The 19710-nt window shown below is 35.6% G+C and overlaps 2 protein-coding genes and 1 long non-coding RNA gene across 3 annotated transcripts; 2 read left to right on the top strand and 1 right to left on the bottom strand.

Annotated features, from left to right (window-relative positions):
• The first annotated feature begins 220 nt into the window (after nucleotides 1-220).
• LOC5572917 (leucine-rich repeat-containing protein 15) lies at nucleotides 221-1997 on the top strand. Its single transcript, XM_001660603.2, has 2 exons — nucleotides 221-354; nucleotides 419-1997. Exons 1-2 carry the CDS (start codon nucleotides 329-331, stop codon nucleotides 1857-1859), a joined length of 1467 nt encoding a protein of 488 aa, XP_001660653.2. The 5' UTR covers nucleotides 221-328; the 3' UTR covers nucleotides 1860-1997.
• Nucleotides 1998-7082: 5085 nt separating this feature from the next.
• On the top strand, nucleotides 7083-9161 carry LOC5572916 (leucine-rich repeat transmembrane neuronal protein 4). Its single transcript, XM_001660604.2, has 2 exons — nucleotides 7083-7184; nucleotides 7241-9161. The coding sequence occupies exons 1-2, from the start codon at nucleotides 7150-7152 to the stop codon at nucleotides 8517-8519; spliced, it is 1314 nt and encodes a 437-aa protein (XP_001660654.2). The 5' UTR covers nucleotides 7083-7149; the 3' UTR covers nucleotides 8520-9161.
• Nucleotides 9061-10010, bottom strand: LOC110676172. Its single transcript, XR_002500131.1, has 2 exons — nucleotides 9357-10010; nucleotides 9061-9300 (listed from the first exon to the last, which is right to left on the bottom strand). It is a non-coding gene; the product is annotated as an uncharacterized LOC110676172 (long non-coding RNA).
• Between the last annotated feature and the right edge of the window lie 9700 nt (nucleotides 10011-19710).

The following is a 19710-nucleotide window of genomic DNA, read 5'->3' as shown; positions in this document are numbered from 1 at the left end:
GGATGTGGAAGTGGATTACACAGCCAAGTCAACACGTTGCAAAAGTTCAAATAGCGATAATTATTTATTTTTCATGTCCTTGTATAAATTAGCTTAATTTATTGTATCTCCATTGTACCAATTTCATCCGAAATGTCCATACTGTCCCTCAATTACTAAACGCACCAACGACATCTGAGAACTCAAATCGCAGCACTGGTAGCGCGATCATCACGAGAGAATAATATTTCCGCGACAGGCATTTCAAACTGATAACGGCATCGAGAGCGGGTAATCTCCACGCGAACATAATTGTATATAAAACAATTTCAGCTGCAGTAAGTCGCAAATGGCGACGTCGTTCTGGTACTTCTTGTGAGTAGTAAATGTAAATTTTAAACCCAAATTCATAATTCACAATACCTCAAATGCTTTTCAGTTTGATAGGATTATGCATTTTGGCAAGGATCGTCGATGGCCGTCGGGAGATTAAGTTTAACTGTACCTTAACGGCCAATTACTACGATTGCCTATTTCGAGATGTGATCATTCGAAGTGAATCGGAAGCGGACAGCATATTTTTCGGCGAACAGAACTTCAACGATACCAGCATAGCCTTTCGCGATTGCTCGATGGTGGTGTTGCCTAAGAAAGTGTTCGAAACGTTTCCAGCGATTCAATATCTCTCAAGTGATGCATGCAACATACAAAAACTACTTGGAGGAACATTTGCCAATGCCCAAAGATTGCAGGAGCTTCATCTATACAATAACAAGATATCAAAGCTCAATAATTTTGTGTTCAACGGAGCACTTCAGTTAGAAATCTTGTCATTGTACAACAATACAGTCAAATATCTTGAAGAACATGCTTTTGACGGACTGGGACATCTGCGCCAACTCTACATGGATGATAATTTGATAGAAAAACTACCAGAGAGCTTGTTTTCCGGTCTAGAAGAGCTTCAAATACTGGAACTTCAGAATAACAAAATTAAGGAAATCAATGATGACCAGTTCATTCTGTGTTCAATGTTGAGAGAACTAAACTTATCGGCAAACATGATTAACACATTCAACATGACACAATTGATTGGATTGAATAAACTGGAGACACTAGACATCGGAAAGAACTATTTGGATGAAGTTTTCGTGACAAAATATTTGCGCACCCTCAACGCACAGGAGAATCAAGTCAGTCGAATACTGATGGATCAGGGTGATTTCTTTCAGCTCACTCATCTGAACTTATCTCGGAATAATATTGCCAACATAAACAATATTTTCAAGTTCCGCAATCTTATCGAATTGGATGTTTCTTACAACGAACTTATTACATTAGACTTCGTCATATTCGCCTTCATGAAAAACCTCAAGGACATCAAACTGAACAACAACCACTTGTGGATAATTGACAATGGTATTCCCGCTCCAGCCAAATCCTTGCGAACGCTAAATCTCGCTCATAATAAGTTTCTCTTTATCGATTTGGCCGTATTCGATACTTTTCCGGCACTGGAGAACATCTACCTCCATGGAAACGAGCTAATCGATATGCGTATCGAAGAAGTCGAGCAAAACTTCCCCTACCTCTCGTTAGTGTCCACGGACAACAACGATTGGGATTGTATCAATTTGATGAATATTGTTACCACCCTGGAGCGCGCCTACGTCAAGTGGTCGACCGGCAATCGCAACTGTACGAAACCCGAGCAGCACAAGTTTATCTGTTGTACCTCGACGGAACAACACCTGCGGGAGAAAATCGTGCGGCTCACCAAGGAGATTTACAAATCACGTAAAATGATAAAACAGCTTATTATGGAGAACGCCGAGTTGCGGACTGAGGTCGAGATGCAATTTCTACCATCGGTTGATTAGGTAAAGCGTTATGGAAGAGTGGTAAAATATACCTCACGAAGTACGACAATAATTAGGCATATTTTTAATTGTAATGAGATGGGTCCATGCGAAAGAGTATTGCTTATAAGCCAATATATTCATTCTTCTTTACTCGTACACTAAAGCATTAAAATTCTAATTTCTCATTGTAAATAAACTACCTTCGTATTTCACTTGTATGTGATTAACTTTTGATAATCTCACTTGATTTATGTGTTGATTATTCCTACTCTCACACCAAAAAAATCTTAGATTTACACGTAACGTAATTTTAGCCTCAATCATGCAAAGCCATTTCTCATGTATTATTCGATGATAAAACCTATAAACACATCTATTATATATAACATTGTTACCAAAATCCTTAACCTTGAACGCGAAACGTCTTCTCACGAAGAAAGTTGTATGCAAAGCGGCTCGGTTTACATGATTTTCACGCTGAAAATTCAATCATAAATAATGCACATGAAATGACAAGCCGTCGATCCATCCATGTGCATTATTTTTGACAGAATATTCAGCTAAGAATCATGTAAACCGACCATTCTTGTTTGCAATTTCACTTTCAAGATGCAAGAAAGCATGCAATATTGGCGAATGTTGGATGTAAGATCATGAAATGTTTCAGTTTCACTCAAGATTGCAAGCATTTTCGAATGCAATGAGACGGTTTACATTAATTATCGTTGAATGTTCAGTTGCAACTCCTTATACATGATTATCACAAAAAAATACGTGCCATGTAAACTTGAGAATTTTTTGCTGTGCTAGTAATCCTTCAAATATTTCTACAGGAATTTCTCCAGAGACTTCTCCAGAAATTCTTCCAGGAAAATCTGTACAAGGATTCCTCCAGAAATTTATCCGGCAATTTCTTCAGGAATTTCGCCAGGAATTACTCCAGCAAAATCTCTACAAGGGTTCCTCTAAACAATTTTCCATAGATTTCTTCATATATTCCTCTAGAAATTTCCTCGGAGGGACTCCCACAAGATTTTTGTCTAAGGATTTTCTAAAGAATCTTCCAGGAATTAGGCAAGGGATTCTATCAGAGATGCTTTTAAAAGATTACACTAGGGATTTCTAGACTAGAAGTTTTTCTAGAGGTTCCTCCAAGAATGGCTCAAAGAATTTCCTCCTGGAATTTATCCAGGGGATTTTCAAAAACTTCTTCAGCAAAAGAGTTCCTCGAGCAATTCCTGGGAAATTTTTTGGAGGAATCCCTAGAGGCACTCTTTTGGTGATTTCTGATTAAATCCTTGGAGGAATTCATTAGGGAATCTCTAGAGGAATTTGTACAGGAATTTTTGGAAGTCGATAACGAATCTTTGGGAAAATTTCACGGGGAATTCCTGTAAAATTGCTTGGTATTACCATAGTGATTCATGTAGCGATTTTCTTGCTAGCATGCTTGAAGGAAAATCTTGAAGATATTTTTTGTAGAAACCCAGAAGAAATTTCTATTCCGCCATGGACATTCGACTACTCATCAACTTTTACGTGTAACAAATTTGATCCGATCCAACAAATCTGAAGGCTATTCTACTGGTCTTGCTCTTTTAGACATAGAAAAAGCATTCGACAGTGTTTGGCATCAAGGCTTGATTGTAAAATTAAAAAACTTTAATTTTTTAACATACATTGTTAGAATAATTCAAAGTTATCTGTCAAATCGTACACTGAAAACTCCAGGTCTGAAAGACTTCCTGTAAGAGCTGGTGTTCATCAAGGCAGCATTTTGGGACCTATATTATACAATATTTTCACTTCTGACTTACCTGAGTTACCTAAAGAATTTCAAAAATCTTTGTTTGCGGATGACACAGGCTTCTCCATCAAGGGACGAAGCCTGCGTGTCATCTGTAGTAGATTGCAAGAGAGTTTGTATATTTTTCTTCATACTTGCAAAAATGAAAGATTTCTTCTAATACTTTCAAAACTCAACTTATAATATTCACACATAAACCAAAAACTCTTTATTTGAAACCTTCAAGTAGACATGTTGTCACGATGAGAGGGGTTCCAATAAATTGGTCAGATGAAGTTAAGGATCTAGGGCTCATGCCAGATAAGAATTTAACTTTAAAAAATTACACTGAGGGCATTCAAGCCAAATGTAATAAATATGTAAAATGTCTCTATCCCCTTATTAATAGAAAATCAAAACTTTGTCTTAAGAACAAGCTTTTGAAATTCAAACAAATTTTCAGGCAAGCCATGTTGTATGCTGTACCAATATGGACTAGCTGTTGTAATACCAGGAAGAAAGCTCTGCAGAGAATTTAAAATAAAATTTTGAAAATGATTCTGAGGATTCCTCCCAGGTATAGTAGCAATGAGCTACATTAGCTCACCTGTAAAAAATCAGAACTGCTACGACAAATAAAATGCAATATGTCGTTAACAAAATGTTAATAAAATCTTAAATTTGTTTTACCAAACTAGTATGATAGTGTTGTCTAACACAGAACACCTAGATACAAGAAATGAATGTAATGTTTGGGATGATACTAATAAAGAAATTAAAAACAGGTAATAATTACACACATTTTTGCTGAGCATTGCAAGTTTATAATTCTTGTTATTTCAAAGGTGTTGCAATTCTAAAGTGGACAACTATGAAGTCTTCAGACGCCCATAACTTATGGAGTTGGTAAGATATTTGGTTTTCTTTTAGCGGCTTTCGAAAGGCCATACATTAGGCCACTTTTGCTGCGAAAACTGTGAGAACGTCATTTTAGTAAAATTAGAAAAGAAACTTCAAAAATAGACCTAAAAACTCTAAATTCGCCTGTAACCCTACAATTTTGCTGAGAGCAGCATGCCTACAAGTCTAAAATCTTCTGAGTTTAGAGTTTTTCAAGTCTATATTTGAAGTGAATTTCCTCAATTTACAAAAACGACGTTCTCAACGTTTCCCAACGATAAGTTCATCCCTGCTTTATTTAGGTGAACCACTTACCTTAGCCTAGTCACTGGTGCTAGGCGTACACACGGCATATTCATGCAAGCCGTGAATTTAATTTGATGAGTACGAAACCTTTACCGCTTTGCAAACGAGAGATTGCATGCAGTTGAAACCACACCTCAAGCGTGTGCTCTAATAAGGGCGTAAATCCCATGATCGATTTCTATTCATCGATCCTCTCTTCTGGGAATAAATGTGTCAAGATACAAGTTTGTCAGCATTTTTTCACCTCAAGACGAAAGATTGCATCGCGATTTCACGCTTCAAGTAGTTATACTCAGAACTGAAGTCGTTATTAGTTGTGCAATTTCTGAGTACCGTCTTCATCAGCCACCTTACTATCCGTCCAAATATGGAAAATTGAGCCTTATTTCCCCTGAAAGATCTCAATCTCAAGATACGCTTAAGCCATCGTACTTACAATCAAAGAAATCCAGGAGGCTGAATGGTACAAGTTGAAGCAAAAGTAGCTGCTTAAAGGCAGATAGAGCCCATAAAACCCAGAAAGAAATAAGCCATCACAAACGAACCACAGAAGTTATTGAGGATTTCCCAGAGATTATCAAAAGTTTCTTAGAGATTCCAGAAAACTGTTCAGGGGTTCAATGAGGTCTTCAAGGGATTGAATATGTGTCAGAAAGGTAAGCATGGTTCCCAAATAATTTCCAATGATTCCTAAGGAGTTCTCAACGGGTATCAAAAGTTTCCAAAGGCTCCAAATGAGTTTCTGGAGCTTTGAAACAGGTATTTTCCAATGTAACCAATAGACCTTTAAGGACTAAAGGAGAAATTGCTTGACACTGTTGACAGACCTATGCTATTATGTTCATTCCGTCAAAAATGATTTAATCTTACATTTCAGCTCCGTCATAAGTATGGTGTGTAACTACATATTTTAAAATAGAATTACGAGTAAAATTGCAGATTTATTACGGATCGATTTGGTTTCTTCACTGCACTTGAGCAACAACATCAGATGACGAAAAAGTGCGATGAAGACACCAGACCAATCTGACGTAATATCGCCCTTTTGACAGCAATTCCGCACTGGTAGGGGAGTCAAGTTAGTGATGTTATTTATAATATAACCAGTATATCACATGATAGAACTTGTTTATATTTTTGCAAATGATTTACCGTAATCCGGGATAATATTGATCGGTTGATCCTTTTCGTAAAAAGTTCGAATCTTCATTTATTGATGAAATATTGTCAAAGCATGAAAGGTGCCTCTCTTTCTTACATTCATAAGCTAACGAAAATTGAGGTTTTTGCAAAAATTATTTTTCGTTCATGCGTAAATTTGTCAACTTTTTGAATCAATGATTTTTATCATTATGGATCACACAAATTCATGTCTCACACGAGTTCTGCAAATTGTATGAGCAAGGAAAATGCGATTTTTACTAAAAATGGCATCGCCGAAAACGATTCCGTCGTCAAATCTTTCAAAAGTTTATTCAATTTAGTCAACTGGGGTAACTTGCAACAAATTTCAACTTCACAGCCATTTGGATGAAAAATTCAAGGATTCGGATAAGACAAAAACCATCTGGTACCCTAATCGACACGTAAAGAATTCCACTCGGTATTAATTTTATCAGAATTTGGTTTTCTGGGATCAGAAAAGACGAAAAATATCCATTTTCAAAGCTACCCTTGATGTGGGGTAACATGCAACACACAGTGCTTCACAAAGTACACTATTAAAAATTAACCTACATCGTGTTATTATGATCAGTTAATAATAATAATAATAATAAATAGGCTACTCTACTCTTAGAAAACTGATTATAATTGATTGAATTATGAGTATTGAACCAATTTGATTGAAAACTCCATGGGCATTGCATAGGGTGTCAACACGGCGAAATTCTAGAATACCATAAATCTTGACAGTTATTGGAAAGCCATTAAAACGTTACGTTGGATACCTCTAGGTCAACTCATTTTGCTAAAAGAAGTGCACTTACCTACACTATAAAAACTTTTGTGCTCCTGCTCGAAAGGAGTTTTTTAGACGGAATAAAATTAGAAACCTAAAGTGAAAGTAAAATTTTAGAAAATATAATCAAGAAAATCCCAACAATCATCAATATAACTAATTGCTGATGAAAACATGCATCACCCTGTATAAAAAATGATCTTTTTCTTGGAAAGAATGTGGAAGAGAAGCAGAATTAATAAACTTTTAAGCAAGCGTTAATTAACAAAACAACAGATAACGAATATTCCCATATAAAGCTGGACGCGATAAGCATTGCCCTTAGTTTGTATTTTTCACTCGAACACATAAGTAAAATGGAGAGGTTTTTAAGAGCCTTACAAATATTCTGGTAATAAACAGCGCCATCATGATATATTCGAAATATTTAATATGGATATATTTCAGTATTATTTTCTTTTGCCGTGCATTAGAAGCAAGGGAATATAAATGCACGTTGAATGAGGATCAGATATGCGTTTTCCGTGGTGTACAGCTCAAAACCGATGATCAAATCATGGCTTCATCGTTTGCTTCTATAGGAAAACCGCCCCGAAATGTGAAATTTGAACAATCAACAGTGACTTCTGTACCCTTAGGAATGTTTCAAGCTTTTCCAAACCTTGAAGAATACGATGCTAGTCACAGTGGAGTAAAAACGTTACAAACTAGTTCATTTTCCAGCGCTACAAACATCCGAGAACTGAATCTAACTGGCAACAAAATTCAACAGCTAGGAAACAATGCATTCCAAGGGGCGAACAAGATTACTAGCATAGACCTGTCGCAGAATGTTATCAGTGAAGTGAAGGAAAATGCATTTGATGGATTGAGTCATCTAACTGTCCTGAATTTGAATAGTAATCAAATTTCGATACTTCCTAGCAAAGTATTTGCGCCGTTGACAGCACTAGAAAGCATAGATTTGCAGTACAATTCGCTGACCAAAATAGATGATTCACAATTTGAAACTTGCACTAACCTAGTATCGTTGAATGTGTCGAACAATGCTCTACAAAAATTTGATCTTAAACAATTTCTACGGGAGTGGTCGGTTGACTCCATAGACGTCAGCTTCAATCGGCTTAAGGTGATAAATATTCCTAAAAACGTCAAGAAGTTGATTGCATCGAACAATCAAATCCAATCTGTTCAAGTTCTAGGAAAAGAACCGCAGCTGATATTCCTTCGATTGTCACAAAATAAGCTGACTAACATGGATCAAGTTCCTAGCTTCAACAAGTTGGTAACCCTGGATCTATCATATAACGAGATCGAGACCGTTGATTTCAACTCTGTGACTAAATTCAAAAACCTTATGCTGCTCAAGTTAGATGGAAATCGGCTGACAACGTTGTCTAACTCCATGATCAGTCAGTGGACCTATTTAAAATATCTCACGTTATCGCACAATGAACTGACTCAGATTAACATGGATGTGCTGAAGATGCTGCCGAAGATTATCAAACTGGATTTGAGCAACAACAAGCTAACCACGGTGCAAACTAAGGATTTCAGTGATATGTTTCCGGTTATGGTGAGGTTGATGATTGAAGGTAACGATTTCAAGTGCGATGGTATAGCTTCCCTGGTGAAGGAACTGAAATACGCGATGGCTGAACATAAAGTTACTGTCGATAAGTGCAAACGAGGTCAGCGGCTGATGAGTGGCATCTGTTGCTCATGAATTTGGCAGTTTACGTATAGCAGTCCTTTTATGGGGTGATTCAACAATTATCTTGGAAATGAAGAAATGTTATGCAAAGATGAATGAAGTTAAAGCAATTAGTTTTTTTTAATGTTATTTCATTATTCGTTTTACATCAATAAGGTCCTCACTTAGGAAAACAGGAAAGGGAAAACTTCTAACAATCCGAAATAAAAATAAGCTTCACAACTTCAACGAGTAGTTATTAAAAAAATGCATGAGTCATTTACAAAAAAATATTGTGGCTCCCTCAAAGCTCACATATACACAAGTAAATTATGTGGCAGCACTTTGACAAAAACAGAAATATTTGCTAGGATATAGACCTCTCATATGGCCATCTTGTTAATAGGACATCTTTCCCGGAATGCTAAAACAGCACAGTCACGTGCGAACGTCAAGCTTCATCGGGCTAATAATGAAGAACTAACAGATTTCTAGCAGTTGGCTAAGCAAAAGATAATTTACAGCTTTGGGCCAAATAAGGGACGTGATACGTTTTTGTGATCCTTCATTTCTAAAGCACATAGTAAAACAGCACGTTGTTATAGAATATTATAATCGCACTATGAAAGTAGCATAGATAAACCCTTTATTGAGATACACTTCAACTGCACTTTATCGGTGAAAAGCTTTCTTATTATCAATCACCCCATGTGTCCATAACTTTTTCCATTCGTGCTCTAATTAACAGCTCTGGCGTTTTCGGTCGTCTTATTTCCGAAGGTGGATAAATCACTAAATGACAGTATATTGGAATCTGAAAGAATTATAATTTGCTTAATATTTATCAAATAAAGCATATATTATACTCACATAAAGTAACGACGTATCGAAAACCGGAAGCTCGTGTGGTCGAGGCCTTTGGGAAATTTGAAAATGTTTTCCCATAATGGGTTCTTCCAACGATTTACCAATTAGTATAAGATTTGGATGGTATTTTATTATCATCCGATTATTAAGCCCTTTGATATCCAGTTCGTCTGTTGTTCCACCGGAATGCAGTGCTACTGCTCTAGAGAACGCTCTACTATTAACTGGTTTGGTTTGATGACATAAATACGATGGCATGCGAGCAGCGAATACAATCACAAATCATGCAACATAAACCGTACCTAGGTTCTCTACCAAGGAAATGTTTTATCGAAGCTCGTTTACGACAGGCTTACTGTTGATGTTGCGTTTCGCCTATAAAATCTTCTACCTTATATCTATTTAAGCCAACGTAGTGTTTTGTGAGAACACGTGGTATGTCAACTTTTGTTTCTTGAATACATTTTACCAACTGTACGCGGGTAGTTTTTACTGGAATGATAAAAGTAGGGCTGTGGGGATTCAATCGCATTTGCCAGGGGTGTCGAAAAACTTTACATGATTAATGAAACAGCAAAAAGTCTCTGGAAGGTATAACAATATTAAAAGACTTCTGAAAAGAGTGCTAAAACACTCTTGTGGCAAAATGTCCGTTCACTGTTTCATCACAATTGACAAAGTCACATGACAAAACCTGAAGAGATCTTTTTCAAAAAGGTACAAAACCTCTTCATCATTTCTAAAACGATATAACAATTATCTCTTTTAGGAGGGTCTGTAGCCTTGAGGTTACGCTTTCGCTTCATAAGCGGAAGGTCATGGGTTCGATTCCCAGCCCCTCCATAAAAAACCCGTCCAGCCACCAGAAGACGCTTGACGGAGGACCGTGCTTTGGGGGAGCACATCCATCCTCCGTCAGTATCAGATGGTGACTGAGACAAACTGACCCTCTTCGCAGGCAACTAGCCTCACTAACAGCAGAGCTCTCTCCTACCTGCTCGGTGTGAGAGTAAAAAAGTAGGAGAGAGTGTAGATGTAAATATAGATAAGTTAAAAATAGATCTGTATCGGTTAAGAAGCTACAGATCAACCGATTCCGGCACAGTAGTGGCCACAAGCACGGAGTGCCTTACAAAAAAAAAAAAAAATAACTCAGAGGCGTACTCGGCTTAAACCATAACAGAGCCAGGATCTTGTTCTTTCGAAACGTTGTTGGGTCAGAAAAAGGGAAAGGAGAATCCGTCTTCTTGATTAATGGCTCAAATTTCAATCCTGAAAAAAACACAGAAAATTACGGCAGTTAAAATCAAACAATATGTGTTAGCTCATTCAAATAATTATATAATAATTTCAAACTACAATGAAACTTACTTTGAAGGATATCGCGGACAGTTGTAGGAGGAGTTTGATATAAAGTTTCCAAACTACTAATGAATTTACTTCTGGGTACCGTAAATTTGGTGCACAGAAAAACAATATGATCAATATCTTCATAAAATTCCCCACAATCACACAAATTTAAATCCTTCATATCTATGCGATATAAATAGCTGTTGCATATGTAATGGTTCGATATTATTCGTGAAAAAGTGCAAATAAAATTTCTATTTGCGGATATATTTATAAACCATGAGAATTGATCAACAAACGGACAAATGAAATTACACCAATGTCCTTCATCGCTTGAATTCCAAAATTGTTGCCTTTTATCCATGCAATATTTATTAAGTTCTGAATCATATTCTGAAGCAAAAATTTCTCTATTATAAGTAAATTACACCTAATTTAGCCAAAGAATCAGCTTGTTCATTGCCATTAATATTGCAATGAGCAAGAACTCACAAAAAATCAATTAAAAATCCTTAAGTTTATAATTCATATTAAAGATTTGTAAGCTCAAAAAGAATATGATGAGTTTTTGAATTAAAGTTTATAGAATTCATCGCATGAAGAGAACTCAAACTATCAGAACATATTATAAATATGTTTGGAGTAAAGGATATAATCAAGTTACATACAAAATATAATGCGATTAGCTCAGCTATTAATATAGAACAGGGATTTTGTAATTTAAAAAATGAGCCAAATCATTATTGAAATTTCTAACACCAGCAACATTTTGAATTAAAGATCCATCAGTGAAATAAAATTGATCGTGACTAGTACCTTCAAATTTTCGTTTAAATAATGATTCAATTCTTCATATGAAGAGTAATGAATAAGGGGTTGAAAAGTATGAATATCAATATTATAGTTTTGGAAACCAGGGGAAGAAATTGGCGTTACATTTTAATTTGAACGATATCTGAGGAAACTTAATATTTTACTTGTAAGATTGATTTCATCTAAAGATTTTAAAACATCAATGATCGGATACTTATATAAAAAACATTGCAAGAGAAATTTGCAATTTATTTTTTTGAAAACGAACCTCTTCAATATCAGCCAATACTTTAATAAATTGAGTATGAAATGATTTAAAGAGTTTTAAACAAATTCTTAAACATCGAAATTGTAATTTTTCAAGTTTTGAGAAATGAGTTTGAAAAGCATTTTCAAATGTAAAACATCCATATTCTATAACAGAACGAATAGTTGATTTGTAAAGAGTAATTAAATCAGAAGGATGAGCACCCCACGAAGTACCAGTAACCGTTCGAAGGAAGTTTATTCTTTTCGAACCTTTCCTGAACCCAAATTGGGAAGACAATAAAATATTATTTTTGTCTGCCCACAATGCTAAACGATTTAAAATCATTCGTTCCATGAATTTACGTAAACATGATAATAAACTTATAGGTCTTCGACTATCAGCTAATGAAGGATCTTTACTAGGGTTAAAAAAGCTTATTACTTTCACGAAACGCCATTCCAAAGGTATAATATTTTGAGAAAGGAATACATTACATATCGAAAGTAAATATTCTTTACAAACATCAGGTAATTTTTTGCGAACTTTAAATTTAATGTTGTCAATACCTGGCGCACCTTTTTAGTAAGTGATAAAGCCAAATGCAGTTTATCTAAAGTAAAAGAAAAAATAGAAGGAACACAAAGTTCATGAAGATAATTAAAAGTTTGATTTTTTAAATTAACAAATGTTGGAACAAAATCTGAACATATTCTAGATGCAAAATGTTCAATCCTTTTTTCAGTGTATTCTAACACAATGGGACTCATAATTTCTCAAATTCTTTGCCACAGACCATAATTTAGATAAAGAAGTCTCTTTGTCAAGACTTTCGACAAAGTTTGTCCAATAATTTCTCTTTTTGAATTTAGTAACTCTTGTAAATAAAGCTTCAGCTTTACAGTATACAAAATAATCTTCTCTACGACTAGATCTACGAAGTTATTTAAACGCAACAGGTTTATTTTTCAAAGCAATTGAACATTCATCATCCCAACAAAAGGAAGGCTGATTTTTCTTTAAGTTTCCAGTAATAATCTTCTTTTTTGAGATTTTTGTAAACAGTGAAACAACAAGTTTAATTTTTTTATATTTTTCAATTGTGGGAAAAGAAATATCACTCCTTATAATTGAAATTGGCATAAAATCCAAAAATTTAGTCCAAGTTACATTTTAACATAAATCAAATACAAACGTTTCTTGCGTAGATTTGCCACATCTATTATTTTGAAATTTAATCAAAATAAGTAACTGGTCACTATTATTAAGATAATTAATAGTTTCCCAAGAACACATCATGGATAAACTATTTCAACTAAGAAATGAATCAATACATGAAGGATGATTAGGAGGAACGGCAATTCTAGTAAATGATCTGTCATTCAAAATATTTAAGTTTAACCAGTATAGGCTTGAGTGAAAGCAAAAATACTAAAACCTCCACCACTCAGCGAATACTTAACGGATTGAAATATTTTTTGTCAGTATACTGGCCCACATATCTAGTTTCTAGAAATGGCCGGAGGAACTAGGGAATACTCATGTAGCCGGAGTAATTGCGGTGGGTCACTGGGTCAAGTCGGGTAGAAAAAGGCGATTTTTTGGGACATGCGTAGTTATCTTCATTTATTTCTAATGGCATTAATTTTATTTTGCATAAATCATTAAGATCTGATATTCAACATAATAAATGAATAGTTTTGCAACTTTTAGAGTGTACTAGATGTGGCTACTCAGGCTTAATGTCCAGATGAACCGGCTCTAGATTTGTTAAGTATTAAACTGTTTCAAATCTCCAAAAGTATAGATCGAACACAATAGCTCACTAAAATGCGGTCCCGTAAGCTTGACACAGATGTTAATATACAAATTGTGCACTTTATCATAAATTTGAGGCATCCCTGGGACCCAAAAATGGTCATTTGTATCCAATCTAATGCAGTTAACATAATTATTCAATTTAATCGATTATCAGAATGTTTACGCTGATGTGTTTTTCATAAACCATAAGCCGATTCGAGAAATTATCTGTGACCTGAAATTTGCCTACCTCCAGGGGCACAGAAGAACGAAACCATTGTCACCCGACCTGACCCAGTGATCCACCGCAATAACTCCGGCCACAGGAACATTCCCGAGATTCTCTGACCACTTTTAGAAGCTATATATGTGTACGAGTATACTGACAAAAAATAATTGAAATCCGTTAAGAATTCGCTGAGCGGTGAGAGCTTTAGTAATTTTTCTTTCACTCAGGCCTATACGGGTTAACTCATCAATCAAATCAATGAACCTTTCGGTTTTGTAACGCGAGTAGTCGCGCGTTGTACTTTGTACAACACCCTTGGTTTTGCAAATATCCCAGGAGTCTGACCACTTAGAAAGATGACGTGTTCGGCAAAATTGTTCAGTAGCTTAAGGGCTATTATTATTATAGCCAAGAAATGCGGGATTTTGCCACTAGGCGGCGCTAGTGAGCATGAAACTTTTATTTCTCAGATCTCATGATCCTGACCACTTAGAAAGATGACGTCTTCGGCAAAGTTGTTCGGTAACTCAAGGACTATCATTGTTTGAGCTAGATGATTCAAAATTTTGCCACTAGGCGGCGCTAAAACATTTATTTCGCAAATATCTCAGGAGCCTGATCACTTAGAGAGATGGTGTCTTCGAAAAATAATACTCCTCGACTTACTAAACAACTTTGCCGAAGACGACATCCTTCTAAATAGTCAGGATCCTGAAATATCTGCAAAACAAAAGTAAAACTTCCATGCCCACTAGTGCCACCTAGCGGTCAAATTCCGAATTAAATGAGATACCATCAGATAGCGCTTCACCTCCAGAACAACTTTAGTAAAGACTCCAAGTTTCTATATTATTTGGATTTTAAGATATAACGATTTCAAACTGTGGTTTCCTCGAACCGTACATAGTGCGTTCATTATTATGCGACTTCCATGTACATATCTTGATTTTACCGTATTATAAGGGGCCAAACTGTAAATAAAAACTGTCGAGTATTGTTCTTAAGAAGATTCTTGAGGAATACATTTTGGTTTGGTGTCGATAGATATCTTTGTTGCAAAATGATAGCATGTAAATCACAACTGTTGTACAAAGTACAACAGCGCGACAGTCCGAAGGTTTAAAATGAACCTCTACCTTGAGCTTTATATTATAAAGTCTGACATGACAATGACATTATCAATCATTACATAATCTGATAAAACAGAAAGAATGCCTACTTGATGTCAAGACAAAGTATGCCGTGACCACTATTAGGCTTATACAATTTTTCAGATACTATTTTCATTACCATTTCATACATATTTGTAAATTTTATATGTTTTACATGTAAATTTTGAATTCCTTCTCGTTTTTTTCCTATTTCATGCTATGATATATTTAAATTATATTTAAATAAAAATATACGGTTATATTTACATTGTACACTAGGGCGATTCAAAATAATAAAAAAAGCTTGGAAATCCAATCTCCCATATCATCCTTACCATAAAAATAGTGTTCTGTGAAATTTTCAGCTGCCTAGGTGGTGATGCAAAAGTGGCCCAAAGACGATAGGTTTACATAGAAATGAATATGGAGAAATTTAAAAATAAGTTCTAAACACAGAATACATTATTTCACAAGTAGGGAGCCGGATCCTATTCTTGGCACTTTTGATTCACTTGGACAGTGGGGTTTTTTGAAAGCTACAGAGCTCATATTCAGCCACAATATGCGTAATATTGAAGCGCTTCTTACTGCAACTTTTCAGACAATTCGGCCAAGAAAAAACTCCCATGCCAAAGTGAATCATGGAAGTGCCCAAGTGGTTCTGCACTCTAACAATTTTAGTTTTACGAACTACTTCCAGGGTGCTATACATAAACGCCCATAAATCTACGGTCAAGGTAGGTACTTTTGCCTTCATCGCATCCCCCAAAACTTCTTGTAGACTAGAACGTGACTAGTTGGCCCACTCTAAAAGAGGTTATGAAGTGTATATTCATGTTGCACAAATAAAGCAAAATAGCATTTATGGTAGCTATTTTGAGGTCACCTGTTCTAGATGAATGTCGCTTCATCTTGAAAATGATTTTATCATAACGTCGATCTTGCCAGATTTATTCCAACGTAATCAAAATAAAATAAAACACGTCTGTGATAATGATTCAGCATTTGTGGATGTAAAATTGCCTTAATAAATGCTGTTTGTAGATTATTAGGCTTTTTTTTCGCTTTTTATGATAACTAAGCAGCATTCAACAAAGTTTTACAGTTTGTGCGTGTTATGTTATGAAGTAAATACCAAAAAAAAAATGAAAACAGATATTAGTTTTGCATTTTCTAATTAAGAATAAGTGTTCTTTTGGATAACGTAATTATAGAGATGTTATATTAGTGTGAAGAGGAATAAATTTGCAATGCTAATGGTGTTTTCGCATATCATGAGCCTAAATACTGATTTGATAGATATAAATAAGGTAGGTTATCAGAGGCCAAGTGAAAGTCATATAGTTTAAAAGCAGCTTTTATGACAACAAGGTGTATTATATGAGACTTTTATCATAGCCGTCATACATAAGAGTCATTCAGCCACGACAAGCAGTTTAAATAAAGTATTGTATGCTGCAATGAAGATGGTTTTGTAGCCACTAAAGTTGTTGATATTTTTTCTTTAAAAGGTTTTGAAAACAGTCAACAGACGAATTACAAAACATTATCGTTTGGCAACGTTAAATGTCGCCTCCAACTATTATAGCATTCACGTAACTTGCGTTAAACAATAATAAATCCACACGAAAGCCAAATTGCTGTTGAATCGTTACTTGGGCGTAAAGTTTATAAGTATTTATTATGTCATACCCTTCATAATCGTTTATTATGTCATACCCTTCACATCGAGCCTTTTTATTTCAAGTTTTAAGCTTAGCTAATCTTAGCTTAGACTGAATACACATATCAATGGTTGCTATCCGAGATTGACCGAAGTCAGTGATAATGCACAAAAAATCAACTAGAAGTTCAGCTGGGATTGACCATTATCTTCTTCACTGTGCATAAATCAGTTGGAGGAATGAATGTTAGTGTGTAACCATTGCTATTTGGAGATTGTGTTTACCTTCACAAAGGTTACTAGGAGGGATGTTTGTTAATGGGGAGGATCGTTGGGTCACATGATTCACTTTGATAAGCGATTAGACCACGATAAAGAATTATTTGCGAGAAATAAACATGTTTATAAATATAATATTTTCAGTTGATATGAACAAATCCAAGTAGAAGAAAGTAATGTCGATACTTGAAGTGACATACCATTCAAAATTTGATGAAAAATAGGAAAACGCAACACTCCCACAGCTGTTAAAACGAAAACATGTGTGTGAAAGTAAATTTCATATTTTATTCATATAAGAAACAATTCGATTGGCTTGATCGTCACATTACACTCTTATGCCGACACTTACAGTGGCGAACTATTCAAAGTTGGTTGAATAAAGTGAACCTTTTGCAAGTCTACACTTATAGTGCCGAACCATTCATTTTTTAATCACAAAAATAAAGGTTAAAGGAAAAGGATATTTTGAAAAAAAAATATGGTCAACACAAATAATCCATGAAGAAGAGTTTATGCCGAAATTCACAGTGAGTGACGAACCCCACCTTTGTAACGAATAAATGTGCGGTCTACATGTTTTACAGATTTGAAATAAAAGCATGAAAGGAGCTCACCAATTGATCCTTCATTCTTGACTGAGCAGCCACAATCCACTTTCAGCTTCACTTAACGCATACAGACTATCTGTGAAATAAATCTCTCTAGAGACGCGAGAAAAATAACCCTTGCTTTTCATGCAAAAAATCTCTCTGATTGCACAAAACAAGAACACAAATGCTTGGGCTTCCACGAAGCACTCTCGAGCCTTTTCATTCCAAGTTTTGTCGTTAAAATCATACAGTTATGGGAATGTAAGTAGGAAATGTAAAGTTCCTTATAACATAAACAAAAATACAATGATTTTAATGTTCCCTATCTTTGACGTACCGGGCAATGGTAACAGTTTTTCTACTCTAAACCATATTTTTCGAAAACCCATTAAAGCTTGCAGCCAAAGACAAATTAAAAACCTCCATGTCCCTTGCAGTTGCCCAAAATTTTATGGCCCATAAGGTAATCTAGCATGCCGTGAAAAGTGTACTGCGATCTGTCATGCTTGAGTACCTTTTGCACTACCGAAGGACCGAATGTAGTACTAGAAGTGGTACCCAATCTGAGCCCGAGTGGGACTGACGTGTTGCAGCTGCAGCAATTTCAAACCCAACAAACCTGCTGAAATCATTGATACGCGTGACACTTGAAATTATTTTTCGAATTTTTCAACAATTCTCTTCCAGAAGAATGATAAATTTCGACACATAAGGAAACTTTCAGTAGAAAAAAAAAATCTGCATCACATTACAGCACTTCAGTTATAACATGACATCTCTGCAAAGAATTCCACATTTCAAATTTCCTTCGCTAATCGTGGCGAAGAAAATTTTCAATCGTGTCACTTAGGTATTCGTATTTTTATTGGCTCGCATAGTTATGTTGCCCAGATCGCCGTTTGAAATCACTCGCCAGCAGCTAGCTAAGGTTTCAGAGCGAAAAGAGAAAACGAACTCTTATTACCTCAAACAACTCTCCAAATACCGAAAATCCAATAAATGTTCAATAAATTCCTTCGCATCAACTTAACCAGTAGCAACACCAATGGAACCAACGACGGCGACGACGACAACGACTGGTAGAGCAAACACACATCCTTCCACCAACCAGTATGCATTCTAAGCCATTTCGATGAACTTCGATGTGAGATTGTCGAATAGGTTCAAAGTGATAGTAGATCCCAACTAGTTTGAAACAGGAAAAAAGCAAATCGAAGGCGATGAAAAAAGAATTGAAAAAGTTTTTCCCCGGCACATAAGATTTCGGAGTGATTCTTTTCTGCTGGAGCAGGGACTCATAGATTCACTTCGCGTAGCATGGAATTTTATGAGCGTCTTGAGATAACGGAATAGCTTCCTGAGACACATAACAGTGCAAAATATAATGATAATAAAGACACGGACACCGTCTTCAGCCATTTAGCTGCACAGACTGTAACTTAACACTAGACAACGGACAAGCATGCTCCAATGGTACAGCCGAGAAACATTCCACACGAAAAGTTTCAATGGCTGCAGCGGGAATCGAACCCACACCCCATGACACGATACGCTCATTGCCTGACGACACTAACCGCACGGCCACGAAGCCCACAAATGATGCAAGCCGATTTTCATACAAACTGTTGAGTTTCGTCGTAGAGTACCTAATTTCATTACTCAACGTTACGTTAGTACGGTTTAGAACTCATGGTTTACACAATTGAGAAACAAAAAATTGTAAACAAAATTTTTCTCTTGAACCCTGGCTCTTCCGGTCTTGAAAGAGGAAAACATCACATTGAGGGCATTCAAGCCAAATCTAACAAATATGTAAAATGTCTCTATCCACTTATTAATAGAAAATCAAAACTTTGTCTTAAGAACAAGCTATTGATATTCAAACAAATTTTCAGGCCAGCCATGTTGTATGCTGTACCAATATGGACTAGCTGTTGTAATACCAGGAAGAAAGCTCTGCAGATAATTCAAAATAAAATTTTGAAAATGATTCTGAGGCTTCCTCCCTGGTATAGTACCAATGAGTTACATAGAATATCCAATGTTGAAACATTGGAACAAATGTCAAATAAAATAATCAATAATTTCTGGCAAAAATCGTTACAATCTTCTATTGCCACGATTAATGCGATATATGTTTAGGTTAAGTTGGGTTAAGTATATTGAAAACGTTTTTTTTTTCTCTTATAAGCAGGTGAAATCAACTCACCTGTAAAAAATCTGAACTGCTAC

Source organism: Aedes aegypti, chromosome 2 (assembly GCF_002204515.2).
Source record: "Aedes aegypti strain LVP_AGWG chromosome 2, AaegL5.0 Primary Assembly, whole genome shotgun sequence".
Lineage (NCBI taxonomy): Eukaryota > Metazoa > Arthropoda > Insecta > Diptera > Culicidae > Aedes > Aedes aegypti.
Note: the sequence above shows the minus strand (reverse complement) of the source record. Positions and strands in the feature narration are given on the sequence as shown.

Coding starts and splice junctions, on each gene's coding strand:
- LOC5572917 (XM_001660603.2), top strand. CDS start 329: ATGGCGACGTCGTTCTGGTACTTCTT. Junction 355..418: donor ACGTCGTTCTGGTACTTCTT/GTGAGTAGTAAA, acceptor AATGCTTTTCAG/TTTGATAGGATTATGCATTT.
- LOC5572916 (XM_001660604.2), top strand. CDS start 7,150: ATGGAGAGGTTTTTAAGAGCCTTACAAATATTCTG. Junction 7,185..7,240: donor AGAGCCTTACAAATATTCTG/GTAATAAACAGC, acceptor GATATATTTCAG/TATTATTTTCTTTTGCCGTG.